The following is a 14,163-nucleotide window of genomic DNA, read 5'->3' as shown; positions in this document are numbered from 1 at the left end:
TCCGTGCTTCATCAGAGTATCAGTCATGCGATTGTGAATATGTTTGCAACAAAAAGCGGCCGCATAGAAATTGTGTTCAACGTACATGAACTTAGTAACATAGGCTTGTTTAATGAAAGAATCAGTACTTCAATTGTAATGCTTACATCGACCAAAGCAAAGCTTGTCCTTTAAAAACGGACCAATTACTGAAATAAATAGATTTCTACATCCTCCCCTCGAGTCGTTGACAACAACCATAACAACAATACTGCACAACAAACAATGGCTAAGATCATCAAAGTTCAAGAAAACATACTTCAGTAGCCAACAATAAATACTAGACAAAGGGACAATAAGAACGATACACAAGGTGTTCTCTCGTTTTTCTTCCACCTGACTCCCTTTTGGATGTAGAGACCCTGTGTACAAGTTCAGTCGACAATTTACTTGATTTCTTGTATATACACACCGATGGTGTGGAGTGATGCCAGTTCCACAAAATTATTGCATTTGAAATGAACTAACAGTTGATGCCACATTGACCGTTTGATGCAGCTGTTGTTTTGTCCGAAGTGAATGGGTCGATGCGCACCCATAGCAAGGAAAATATTGATGCAAGAAGAATAGACCACACGATGACGATTGTAGGGGTGCGATTTTGCCGACCCAACAGACCCTTCAAGAATGGATACAGATGGGCTACGACCCATAGGGCGAAAAACAGTTTGCCGAAGAGTGGACCCCAAGATTGGTAACCGCTATTTATGGCATATGAAACACCGGCCACGATACCTACCATGTTCACAAGAAGAACCGTGGTTGGAGGGATGAGAAGTGATGTCCATTTGAACACGTAGAGCTCAGCAAAATCCCCATCCTCATCAGATGCCTTTGACGTCACAGTGAAGTTGGTATCAATCCCAGCAAGAACTTTCAGGAGACCTTGGAAGACGGCGAAGAGATGAGCTGATGTTCCACCAATGATCCAGAACTGTTCGTTTCTCCACCAGTCTTCAATACTGACTCCACTCCACCTTAGCTCAAGAATACCAGTTGCAATAATAGAAACAAAGAGCAGAATGAACCACATGCTAGCGAAGTTACTTATCTGCATAAACATTCAACAAATTTAGTGGCTGCCCAGAATGATGATCTGGAGTGTGAAAAGCATAAAGAATCATCCTAATGAATTCTTCCAAAAGTTGCAGAATTAGTGTTTTTTTTTTTTTTTTTTTTTTTTTTTGTATGTTTTAAGTAAGATCGACACAGAACCAGTACTTACCTCAGGAATGATAAACTTCTCTGTGAGAAGGCAAAAGGCAGGAAGCAAACAGTATGCAATCAGTGGTATAGATGTGAGGGGGTAAACGATGGTATTGATGTATGCAAGTCTCTCCAAAAGCTTCAACTTGCCATTGTAGCCATACCATATGGGACAATGCCTGCTGAGCAGAATTTCAATGGAACCCAAGGCCCATCGAAGCACTTGGTTCAAACGATCAGAAAGATTGATGGGAGCAGACCCCTTAAATGCTGGGCGTGGAGGCATGCAATAGACTGATATCCAACCACGAGCATGCATCTTAAACCCAGTTAAAATATCTTCAGTCACAGAGCCATAGATCCATCCAATCTGGTGACAAACAAAATGTCAATTATTGTGGATCTAAAATCACAAGTTCATTCAATAAGTATTTTGGAACAAGGGCTGCTACGACCTAAATTGCTATACTTACCTCTTTTCCCCATTCACTCTTGTCTTCATATCCACAGCTAATAACATGTATGGCTTCCTTCAAAAGAGTTGCAGGATTGGTTGTAGGCGGAATGCCTCCCTGTTCCATGAATGTGGCTGCAATAAAAACTGGTGATTGACCAAAACGCTTCTCTAAGCTCTTCTGAGACATAAGAAGAGTCCTCTCATCATCATAACCTGCAGAATATGAAGTTATCTCAGTCAAATTTGCAAAATGCACGGATGCATCAAACATCATTTTGGTTTTTCTGTTAATTTTCGTCAATATCAAACTCCGAATGTGTTTTTTTTTTTTTTTTTTTTTGAAGTATTATCAAATGAGCAGAATTGTTAAAAGTTTTTGTTATATGTGATGAGATGGACACACTTTCATGAATAACTCACAATACTGTAAGCGGCAAGATATTTGGAGAAAAGAACTTAAAAACAAAAAAAATATAATAACAAGAAACGACCTTCAACACCCTCCTCAATGTCTTCCATATTAAAAATGGGAATGGTGGATTCCGTTCTTTTAGCTGCCCTCTTCTTGTCAATATACTTCTTATTGCTAGTCTTGTTCTTCTTTCTTGAACCACAACAACTCTTTACAATAATGTTTGGCTGCAAATCTTCCTCAGTCAAAACCGGATCATACCCATATAGAGCTTGTCTGTTGAAACAACAACCAGTTCCCACATAGACTGGACCCTGGATGCCATCCAGCCCTTTCAAGTTGATCTGCAAGTAAGACGAAATAACAACATAATTTACCAGAGTGTATCCATACTAACTGTCACACAGAGTGATCTTAGTAATTGGTGGTTATAAATCAAGTAGTACATACATCAAAGAAGACAATGTTCCGATTGGCATATCTATCGTGTAAATCAATGCCATCAAATCGCTGAGGGAACTGGACATAGCAGGTCTTCTTCCCATAAGCTGGGTCCATCATGAAACACATGGCTTCCTTAAGAGCTTTACTGTTATTGAAGTAGTGATCACAATCGACATTCAAGAGATATGCACCGTTTGTCAGGACGGCTGAAACTCGAATCTACATAGCACATGGTGAACCAACCAAGTTAGAAAATCAAAATGGTTTTGGTGATGACTTCAATTCCTCAGGTAACAATCTTATCTTACAAAACTTGTTTAAGAGATGATGACAGTTTGTACCAACAAATGTGTCATGGTGTAATTGGTCAAGGAAATATTGAGGGTTCTAACTGGTCAAGGAAATTTTGGAGATCCTAATTGGCAAAGAAAATATTGAGGATCCTACTTGGCCAAAGAAATATTCTAACTGGTCAATTTGGAATTTGTCCAGTTTTAGCATAAATGTTGACAAAATATAGTTCCAAACAAATCAAACTACTGGCATTACTACCAAGAAAAGAAAACTGATATCATAATCAATTTGAGGGGAAACAAACCAATGCATTCATTGCTCCAGCTTTTTTGTGATGCTGGAATCCAGGTCGCTTCTCACGAGAAACATAAACAAGTCGAGGCAGCTCATTGCCATCAGTATCAAGGCCCCCACTGTGACCTAAGAAAACCTGTTCTTCCACACAATGGAAAACTAAATTAGTATGAAAACAAGAAGAGGGGGAAGAAACCCAATTGCACTGGATAAAAATCCAAGTACCTGGATCATTCCTGGATGGTCCCTAGGGTTGTTCCCAGGCCATGGAGTTCCATCCTGCATTGTCCAACCTTCTTCGGGCATTTTCTGTGCCTTGGCAACTAGGGCATTGATCCGAACCTTGAATTCTTCATACTCTCTCTGTGGGCAAAACAAATATGCAATGAGACTCCATTCGTAGTGCTAAAAATGAATGTGAATTGACCACAATCTGCTCACTAAACATCCGTTAACTCTCTTAGGTATAATTAACTCACGATTTCAAATTTTAAATTATTTGAACCGGTTGCAGCAATAATCTACAAAAGCATAACACTGTTTTTCATTTTCCTTTTGCGCACTTGCGTCAAACACAAATTTTGATAACTAATTGATAATCCAGAGTCCACCTATCAAGAATTGAAGTAATTGTCTTGTTTGAAATGATAAATAATGCAAACTATCAATCAATGTTTTAAAGATGAAAATCAGATGGGGGTTTATGTATTAACTAATTTTGAGAAACTATGCAACATATTGAACCTGTGTGCGCTCACCTTCATTGCTCTACGCTCTTTTACGAAAGAAGGCTGTATCTTGTCCTTTAAGTAGTCAATCTTTTGGGCAAAATAAAACTCAGGGGCTCTAGGTTCAATGTTGTGCTTCTTGCAAAAAGGTACCCACTTCCTAGCAAACTCCGCAGTTTCAGAAAGAGATTCAAATGTAAGCATTGCTGACCCATCATCTGACACATAGCAAGAGACTTTGTCCACTGGGTAATCCACAGCAAGTATGGACAAAACAGTGTTAGCTGTAATCAGAGGAGGCTCTTTCATGGGATCCACTGTACTAACAAACACATCTATGGGAGCTAACTGGGATGGCTCCCCATCACGATCATACCTGCATGGCGAAAACTATGTTTAGGTAAATAAAAACGATAATGAAACTAATTTTTAAAACCTGAACAACTATAGATTGTCACAAATATTGTGAAGTTGGCCAACCTCAGTGTGAGCCTATCAAGATAGGTCTCACGGTTAATGGGAAACCATTTTGGAAACTGATCCAGAAGCCAGGATAAAGCAAACCAAATCTCACAGATGACTGATGTTAACCATAAAGGGTATGCATCTTTCACTGGGTGAGTTGCACGGTATTGCAAGAAGAAACCCAGAATAATAAGCCGGAGTATGATCACAACACGATAAGGTGTCAGATGAGATGAAGAAATAGGCACGATGCGACTCAAAGGTTGTCTAGCATCATCAGCCCTGAGACAAAGCCAAAAGAAAAGAAAACGTCATTATCAAGGAAAATTTGCACATATGAAACACTTTTCATTCCCATTATCTATAATGTGAAGGCAAAATGATTGCTAATTAAAGCTTTTACTCACATTTGGAGTTCTTCACCATTTGAACCAGTGCCTTCCATGTCCCCCTTTCCTTCAGCGTATTTACTAGTCATCTGCATCATATTTTTGTCCTGTTTGAGTTTCCAGCCTTCAACCCTTTCTTTCCAGTCAACATTTCCTAGCCCATAAGAATTCAAGTCCTTTGATGGGTCCACTATTCTTACTGGAACTGCAATAATAAATAATATAATCAGATAAATATTTGACCAAACCATTTATCAGAGGACTTTTTGTGGGAATGTAATTAATTTGTACCTGGCTGTCGCGGATCCAAAGGACCTGATGTAGTTCGCACAGATTGGTTATCAGGTGTGGCACAGGGAATCTCACCAGATACCTGAAGAAATTAAAGCATAAGTTCAAAGCAAGATAGAAAAGAAATGCAAACCATACAAGACTTGTACTGTAGTTAAAAACACTAATTTCAGCTAAGAGTAGAAATACTCCCAAGTTACACACAGGAGGAGCTAGAAACACTTCCTTGCACAAATGTTACTTGCAGTATCAAATTAAAAGGAGCTAGAGAATCAACCAGCTCATTTCCATGAACATGAGAGTTTTTTATTTTTATTTTTACAATAATTCAGAGATAAATGAGTGATATGAAGAAGTTTCGTTGCTAATCGCTTACCAACTGCCCATTCATGAGAAGGGGAATTGGCTGTTGAGATTCATGTCTCGAGGAAGATGAGAGATCAGCATCTTCTCCTTGCCACTGGCGTCTGGCATTGCTAGTTCCTTGCGCATAATTGAACTCATTCTCCAGATCATCAATGTCATCCTCATCATCATCTCCGTCCACTCGAGGACTCCCTAAAGCACATCAGTTTGATTAAATTCATTTCAAGAATCATATCTAAAAATCAAAACAGTACGTATCTGTTGAGAAAACCAAGCAAACCTTTGTGCCTTTTATATCTAGTCTTGCACTGTGGGCAAGCCTGGTTCCCATCTTTCCGCTCATACTCATAACAAGGTCGACAGACTGGAAAGGCACACTCATTGCAGGCAACAAAGACATCACCAGTGGCTGTAAGTCCAACAGTATCACCACAAATCTGACATATCTGCCCGTTCAGATTCTTTACGGGTTTGGGCTGAATTACAAATGAAAAAGTTCAAATTCGTTAAAGGGCAATTCAATGAAAGTATCAAGGAATTTGATATGCTTCTGCAGATATTCTACGTTTTTAGCAAATAAAGAGGCTCTGTTTTAAGAGCAATATATTGCTACAAGGAAACTCAAAGAATGCACACAATTACCATGATCAAAGTCTTAATCAATTAATCAATTCAGAATTTCATTTCAAGTAATGTTAAATTAATATCAGTTAAAGTGACATTGGTAATCACATGCAACGTAAACCACCACGAACAAGAAGCAGTGCAGCTCACAGTTCAGCTCAAAGCTCAGCTGAATTAAGAGAACAGATCTCAGGGATGTGTTATATGTTATAAAGCTGGAAATTACATTGCTGTAGTTTCGTTAAGTGAATTTGAACTTAACTCAACTACGATATTGTCGAAAAATAAGATAACCATCAAACTACAAAACAATCCTTACAAAACTAATAGTAATTAGATTGGGTTGTCAACAAGTGTCGGCAAATCAAGCTATAAACATCAAAGATTAAACATTTCTAAGATCTGATTAAAATTACATTTACTATTCCCTAACAATTCAGAAAGCAAACATTTCCATAACAAATCAAAGCTTCAAATAATCCAAACTCAAATCTCCGACTTTGACTGCAACATCCCCTCCCCCTAGTCTCAAACAACACTCAAAATCCAATTCCAAATCCTACCCACTTCCGATTCAGTAAAAAACCCCACAAAAATTCACTGAAAACTCAGTCCTACCAGATCCACACACTCCACAAAAACCCACATCCAAAACAACACAAATCATCAAAAAGACGAAATAGGTAACTCCAAAAACGAAATGGGTAGTTCCAAAAACACAATTTACCGCGCCATCGGAATCGTGGCGAATCCGAACGAGCTCGTTCCTCTTGTAAGAGCCGGCCACCAGTCCCGCATTGGCTTCCATGGCTGCTGCCGCCCTCAATTCTCAAGCTTTCCTGAGATTTCGATTCAGTGGTTTGGGATATCAGAAAGGAGAGAGATCTGTCGGCAAAAGAAGCTGTCAAATTCGTCGCCCGTTCACTACGACATCTCCACTCTCTCTCTCTACTCATGACAGCTTGCTTTCTCTTTGCTTGTCTTTTTATCACTATATTTTTGTATTTTGTATTTTTATTTATTATTACCGGATGAACCGGTTGCCCCTTGTCCCAAACCCAACACACATCTCGCTTTTCAGTCGTTGTGCCTTGTTTTTACGTGTTTTTATTTTATGGAATTATTTGTTATTTTATAGAAAATTTTAACGAAAAATTCTCGATACTGTTTACTTTAACTAAAAATCACATTTTTACATCAAAAAGTCAATCATAATACTATTTACTTTACTCTTTATTTTTTCATTTTTGTTAAAACTCAAAGTTTTTAAAATCTTTTCATTAGTTTTTCCTATTTTCTATTCCTTAATTTGTTAGGAGATTTTTTGTGGATGGAGGGGGTGATAAAAATGATATTTTTGTACCTAAAAATTTGACAGGTATTTACTCTTATATTTTATATTCTTCGAAATTACTAGTTCAAATTAACAATTTGACAATAAAGCAAGTCATATACGGTATTTACCTTTATACTAAATCATTTTTTTTTTTTTTGGGATTATCTCTATACATAAGGTGTATTCAATCTTAATGAATTCCCATATAATTTTTTTAACTAATTTTATTGATGCACTAAAATACACGTTCTTTAAAATAAAACATTATGTACATATGTTATACGCATATATGTATGTATTTTTCACGCTTGAAAGTTTCAACTCTCATGTCTTCGCCATCGCTTGAACATAAGAAATTATATATGTTTCTTGTAGGTTCACAACATTTCTGTTGGCCTTCAAAATTCAATGTTTTAGTTAGAGGGTCATTACCATCCTCATAACAACTTTGATTACAGTGGTTACGAAAGATAGTGGTTTAAAGTCACATCCGGCATAAAGAGATGTGATTAGTGATAACGCATTTCCTAATTATTTTTACTTATTTATTTAAAGATGATGACATCGTAATTAAATAATAATGCAACGTAACAGAAAGTATGTACTTGATGTATTTGAAACACGGTGTGATACACTAAGTGCAATAATACAGTTAGTTGAACATTAGAAAAGAAAATTTTCAACTAATTATATTATGACATGTGGTGTACCAGTCCATGTTCTTGGCACATTAAAATTTTTTTCCCAATTGAGTTGCTTTGTTGACTTCAGACGTTCTGTCCAATTGAGCACGGACACATATATGTAACCGGTTGGGTGGTCTCTATCAAGGAGGAAACAATAAAAAATTGTTGTGTATTTTCAAGTCTTAATTTTTGTAATTTATTGTTTGCTGGTACCAGGCTGTAGTGGGAGGTGTCGGTGGCTTAATTCCTCCCCTTTTAACAGTGGCTTGGTCGCCTCCGCCATCGGAATAGTTTTGCATTTTTACCCCTGGCCGTAGTAAAAGTAAATCTTCTTCAACGAGAACCGGAAGCCCCTACATCCAACGGTTCAAGGAATTAACTTGCCTCCTTAAACGATTAAGAATCAAGACAAGTTCATTCACAAAATATTTATCCCTGCAAAAAAATAAAAATCAATAAAGTATGAGTTTGTATTGTCGTTGAATTGTATAAAAACAAATTGATTGTTACTATCATACCTGTGTTGCTAAAGTTGATTGAACAATTTTAGTTTTAATTAATTTTTTCACAGATGATTTTTATCAAGTGTCTTATAATATAAATAGTTATGATCATAAGCACGAAGTTCTATGAACTAGTCACAACGTGTTTTGAGGAACTCTTCCTCACCCATGAGCGGTCAAACATTGTTTCGGATCACAACTTAACTAACGAGTAATTTATCAATGTGGAATTCGTATGTACTTCAACATACTCACTTCACCACGTAATGATCTAGTGGGCCACATGTACAACAAATTCATCATCAATCATTTAAGCCTGGAACCAAGGCAAGACAAGATGAAGACTCGGGAACAATCAACCGGCTCATATATGGTAAGATTTCGAGTGCCATGCTACCGATTTATTACTAACCACACTAATATTACCCCCAAACTTGCCAACTTATTGCGTACAAGACAAATGCTGAAGTTCTATCACAAAAAACCCCAGGCCTTAAGAATGAAAACATTCATTGCATATTATATTTTATTTTGTCACTCTTTCGATTAGAGATCGGTGTACTCTTCCTCAAATGTAACTACCAAATGGTTTCTTAAATTTTGACAATACAATTCCGATCTAAGAGATACTAAACTTTGGACGCAACTTGTAACTTAAATGTGTTAAAAGCGTTTACCCATTTCAATCTCTTCCCTCGATACCGCTTGTGTAACATATATATATATATATATATATATATATATATATATATATATATGTATGTATGTATATATATATGTATGTATATATATATATGTATATTACATTTTAGTCCTTGGATGGAATTTAAATTTAGATTTATCCATGGTATAACATCAGAACTTCAATGTTAAGGGCAATATAGTTGGTTGATGATACTAGTAAATTACTGTTAAAACATCATTTCCATCGTTCCATGGAGAAAAATTGCGTGTAGACTAAACTAAAACACAATTAACTCTTCTTCAACCACAGCTTCAAAGCCCCGACAAGGTTTTAACGAGACCACAGTACACACCATATCCTCTTATAGCCACCACTACTATTTCCATTTGCTGTCTCTGTGCTATTATCACTCCCATGAATCAGCTTTCCTCCTGGACTTGCACTCTTTGCACACAGATCTACTAGTGTTTTCATTTTTGAGTCATACCTAACCTCAGTTGCTGTCGCCAGTCGGAGCAAAACCGCACCATATCAACGACACCAGAGTACAAAAAATGGCAAAGCAAATGAATTACTAGCGAAGATAACTAATAGGAAAACTAATCTAAGATTCAGCATGCCCAAGTCCTTTTGCGTGTGATGTTTCAACGGACGCTTCGACTACGGAAGTTGTGTCGCCTCCACTTTTGCACTCGCAACTTCTTATGAACACTCGGATCTTAGTGTCCTACGAGGATCAATCCGCATTTGCACTACCACCCGCTCCTCTCCGGCTTGCTGTTGTGTTCTTCAATATCTGCGACAAAATTAAAATGACAAATGTTACCTATAAGTAAATGCTACATTTCATCAAACTTGGCGTGAATTACATAAAATGGTATAGAACAATATTTAGCATATGTAACCTCTGTCTAGTAAACAATTAAGACTTTCAGTAAAAGCATAAGCCTAGTGGCAGTTCTGCTAGGATTGTTTTCAACTCAGTCAGGGTTTCTGAACGACCAACACTTTCGGATCATGCTAAGAAGTTGGGCACTACTCAATACTTTCCAACTCAAGCAACGACAAGGTGTAGAATTTGGGACTCCTATTGATGTTCCAAGCCGTCTAAACTTTTGCAAAATGGCATGTGTATAGCTTGTGAATTGGATAGCAAAAAGAGTACCCTTTGGCTCTAAGCACCGGAACATTTCTGCGCCAGCCCAACATGGTATAATGTGTGAAAAAATCTTTTACTGTAAGTAAAATCACATATTACTATGAATTACCATTGTAAACTACACGAAACATGTTAACTGGGATAAATTTGAAGCCACTAGTCAGTGGACCAAAGGGAGTTTGGCACCATTATAATTCTACTCCATAAACTCCCCATGCCTCTGCAACTTTCTTTCTTATCAAGCAAAGCAAAGTAATGGATTTGGTGGGGTAGACCCCACAGCCCCTACCCCATTCATTACACTTTCCATTTTTTATAACAAGTGATAAGGTGATACCAAGGCCCTCCCCAACAGAACTGTACATTTATCCCATCAAATTTCCTTTCCCACAGTACCCCATATCCAATTGTTTTGTCACATATAAACACATTCCAACTAGTGATTCTATGTTGATTGAAAACATATATTTGTATGCACCTAGCATCACTAACTTTAAGAAATGGAATCTGATTTAAGGAGTTGGATTCCGATTTCAGATTACTAACTATGCGGACGCAACATATCTGACTATAATATGTAGAAGTACTTAATATTATCACCATTCGACGGTTAGATATGTTGTAACCATCTGTGTTCACGTCCAAAAAAACATATCTGACCGTCAGATGGTGATATTACTAATTGGACTCCTTGTCGTTGTCACCCTTTACGGATTAGTAACGTGCTGTGAAAGACTGAAACCATAATGATAATGGGTAATGATACACATACTTGTCTAAGCATCTGATTCTCATTCTGCAAAGTGGAAAGCCTCTCATCAAGCTCAGAATTCTTCTGCTCCAATTCTTTGACTCTCACTTCCAAATCATTCAAATATGCCTTCTTCCTCTCCCTTGCTAGCTGTGCTGAAACTCTGTTCCTCAACAACCTATTAATTTCGCACCCACATAATAAGACAATTCACCAAAATACCAATGACCCCATCGCACAATAAAAGGGCAGAACGGTAAAATCATCCAGAAAGAGGTGCATCTGAACCCACCTCTTCAGCCGCTTGCTTTCCTTGTCTGCTGGATTTCTTCCTCTCTTTCTTTGACTCTCACCAGCCGCTTGGACCCGGTCTGGACCGGCCAACGAGCCGTTTTCCAGGCCGGAAGCCGACGCTCCCGCCGATTCGCCGCCGATCTCCGGCACTCTTCTGATCTCCTCATCACTTTCCATGCCTGAATTTAGGCAGATAATTTTATTTTTTATTTTTGGATCCAATAAACGAAAACAAAATACATAAGAAATGTAGAAAGTCAACTGCTTTTCATCTGGACAATGTAACAGGGCAGAGTTTTCCAGGGAAACAAACAACCAGCCAGTTGAGGAAATAGTCGATTCTACATGAACCAGATGGGAAATTTCCAAGTTCTTTGGATTTATAAAGATATACTTGTTGAACTCAAGCTTTCAACTTATTATCTGGAACAATGTAAAAGCAAAGATTTTCCATCTGAAAAAGCATTTTCCAGGGAAAATAACAACTACCCAGCTCAGAAAATCCTGGTTATAACAAAACCCAGATGGGAAACCTCGAAATTCTTCGGATTAGCAAATAAAGTAGACAAATTGAAACAAACCAAATATATACTTTCTGGAAAGAAAAAAAAAAACCCTTAAAAAAACTACTAAACGAAATGAAAAATCAAACCTTCTTTAACTTCAAGATGAAATGCGGAGCTGGAAGACCTTTCGCTGCTGGAAGGCAGAGAGCTCGCAGCAAGGGAGCTCGTCGCCTGCTCTTGCATTTTTCTCTGCTAAATCCAATCCAACAGGGATAGAAATAAAATCGAATTTTCTGCGGCTTCTTTCTGCCGAAATAAATTTAAAAGAGCGGGACAATAATGTTTGAGTGAGTAAATAGCAGAGAGAGGTGGATTTGCAGCCGTCAAAGGCTGTGCAGATCTGAGGGTTGTGGGAGTGTGAGCGTGGAGAGTTGTGAGCCATGAGGTGTGGCAATAATCAAAGGTTTGAAGGGAGGGAGCGTGGAGGTTTGGTGACCGTTGGATTGGGTTTTGATCGAACGGACGGTGTGGAGGGTTGCGAGGGAGGTGCGGTGAACTGGGACAGTGTGGGACCACATTGTGTGCTGGATGTAAAGTGCATGTGTTTCTTCATTTTGGGGAAGCATCGAGAGCTAGGTTTGCCATGGAATTTTGGATACTCCATACCTTAGAGGTAACGTGTGCGTGATGTCTTTAACTTGATAATCTTTATTGACCGTTAACATGACGATTAAGTAACTGCATAAATTCTGGATATGGACAGCCAACTATTAGTCTAATAGTAAATAATTGCTATTACATCACGTAATTGAACATTTTTCTTACACATCAGTTTAAAATAACGTGTTATATTTATAGAATCGAGCAATCTATATGTTAATTAATATGATCGTTATAATGTACGTGCATATCATCGAGTTGTTGAATACATATGGAAGAGTGAAGCTGCCCCAAAGGAAAGCAAGGGAGATCATTAGACCAATGCTTATAAAGTGAGCTAACTATAACAAGGACGTTGGGTACAGAAGCATGGTCAAATGTTAACCAATTCGAAAAGATAACATATCTTGAAGTTGTTTAGGTGTTCCTTACAAGCCAGTTTTTAGGGATAGGTTATACATGTAGTCTATTAACAAAAAAAAGGTTATAAAAAACCCATTTAGAAAAATCCTAGATAAATAGAAAATAAACTATATGCAATTCACATTTAAGGTAACAATGTACCAACTGAATACATATCAATCATGTTCGCACATATGAGAAGATTCAAGCTTGAAATCTCTTTCAATCATCGATAATAAATATTACTAAACAATGAGCATGCTAAATTGACATATCTGATTATTCGATTTTTACCTGATAAGGGTGGTAAGTCTTTCACTCTTGATCTACCTTCCCTTAGGTGAATGGTAGATTGCCTAGTATGTACAATCACGATGAAGCTCTTTTCAGAGTTGTGGAGGCAAAGAACTCGAAGACGACCCAATACCAGTTAAGGTTTGACAACTCCACATATTTGTGATTTCTGAAACATGAGTTTGCCTTTTGATTTTAGAACATATAAATCTACCGTCACAGAAAAGACATTAGATATCTCTAGATATCCCCTTTGAAGATACCAACTTGACATGTTAGGTGCGAAGTTGCCTTCCAAATTTACAACTATGTAACTTCATTTTTGGTGTCTTAGATGCAACATACAAGTGTTGGACCACAACTATAAGGAACAAAGTAAAAAAAGGCGCTTATAGTTTTTAGTTATTTAGCTTATTTAATTGTGAAATGTATGAAATTCGATTTTCATGAATGACGAGTTTGATACTAATTATAGAATATAATAAAAAACATCTAACAACGCACTTTCTTTTTTTTCTTCTTTTCCTGGCTTTGATGTTTGGATCGAGAATTTTTGGTTTCTCAGTCCTTAATAATAAAGAAAGTTAACTATAAGTATTTGTTTACTAAAAAAAATGCCGTCAAATATCCTATCCGTCATTGTATTAAAAAACAGAAAGAAAAAAAACATATATAAGTAACTTAATTATGGCAATTTACTACAGTGACGAAAAGCAATCATGCCTATTCACTATGGTGTAGGTTCGATCTTCACCAGTCTCCCTACCTCCTAACAACTTAAAACGCTATTGTTTGTCAAATAAAAAAAACTACTTAATCCATGGTTTACACTAACAATAGTACAAATGCTATGCTAGAATACGTCACTGTAAATGACA

At 37.3% G+C, this 14,163-nt stretch overlaps 2 protein-coding genes across 2 annotated transcripts; both read right to left on the bottom strand.

The window, feature by feature from the left end:
• Positions 1-70: 70 nt before the first annotated feature.
• Positions 71-6,975, bottom strand: LOC137738724 (cellulose synthase A catalytic subunit 1 [UDP-forming]-like). Its single transcript, XM_068478203.1, has 14 exons — positions 6,737-6,975; positions 5,666-5,861; positions 5,396-5,577; positions 5,020-5,101; positions 4,747-4,933; positions 4,355-4,621; positions 3,905-4,250; positions 3,372-3,509; positions 3,157-3,282; positions 2,565-2,777; positions 2,194-2,458; positions 1,719-1,915; positions 1,265-1,615; positions 71-1,090 (listed from the first exon to the last, which is right to left on the bottom strand). The coding sequence occupies exons 1-14, from the start codon at positions 6,815-6,817 to the stop codon at positions 503-505; spliced, it is 3,219 nt and encodes a 1,072-aa protein (XP_068334304.1). The 5' UTR covers positions 6,818-6,975; the 3' UTR covers positions 71-502.
• A 2,421-nt stretch (positions 6,976-9,396) lies between these two features.
• LOC137738734 (transcription factor HY5-like) lies at positions 9,397-12,261 on the bottom strand. The gene is made up of 4 exons (XM_068478212.1): positions 12,076-12,261; positions 11,422-11,602; positions 11,151-11,307; positions 9,397-10,015 (listed from the first exon to the last, which is right to left on the bottom strand). The coding sequence occupies exons 1-4, from the start codon at positions 12,170-12,172 to the stop codon at positions 9,956-9,958; spliced, it is 495 nt and encodes a 164-aa protein (XP_068334313.1). The 5' UTR covers positions 12,173-12,261; the 3' UTR covers positions 9,397-9,955.
• Positions 12,262-14,163: the final 1,902 nt, after the last annotated feature.

This window comes from Pyrus communis, chromosome 1, assembly GCF_963583255.1.
Source record: "Pyrus communis chromosome 1, drPyrComm1.1, whole genome shotgun sequence".
Classification (NCBI taxonomy): domain Eukaryota; kingdom Viridiplantae; phylum Streptophyta; class Magnoliopsida; order Rosales; family Rosaceae; genus Pyrus; species Pyrus communis.
This window is presented reverse-complemented; position numbering and strand designations above follow the sequence as displayed.

What these genes read in the sequence shown, in the direction of transcription:
- LOC137738724 (XM_068478203.1), bottom strand. Translation starts at nt 6,817, where the DNA reads ATGGAAGCCAATGCGGGACTGGTGGCCGGCTCTTACAAGAGGAACGAG. An exon ending in ACCATCCAGGAATGATCCAG is followed by an intron (nt 3,283 to 3,371) that starts GTACTTGGATTT and finishes GTGGAAGAACAG; the next exon opens with GTTTTCTTAGGTCACAGTGG. An exon ending in GGAACATTGTCTTCTTTGAT is followed by an intron (nt 2,459 to 2,564) that starts GTATGTACTACT and finishes TCTTACTTGCAG; the next exon opens with ATCAACTTGAAAGGGCTGGA.
- LOC137738734 (XM_068478212.1), bottom strand. Translation starts at nt 12,172, where the DNA reads ATGCAAGAGCAGGCGACGAGCTCCCTTGCTGCGAGCTCTCTGCCTTCC. An exon ending in TCATCTTGAAGTTAAAGAAG is followed by an intron (nt 11,603 to 12,075) that starts GTTTGATTTTTC and finishes GCCTAAATTCAG; the next exon opens with GCATGGAAAGTGATGAGGAG. An exon ending in AGAATCAGATGCTTAGACAA is followed by an intron (nt 10,016 to 11,150) that starts GTATGTGTATCA and finishes ATTTTGTCGCAG; the next exon opens with ATATTGAAGAACACAACAGC.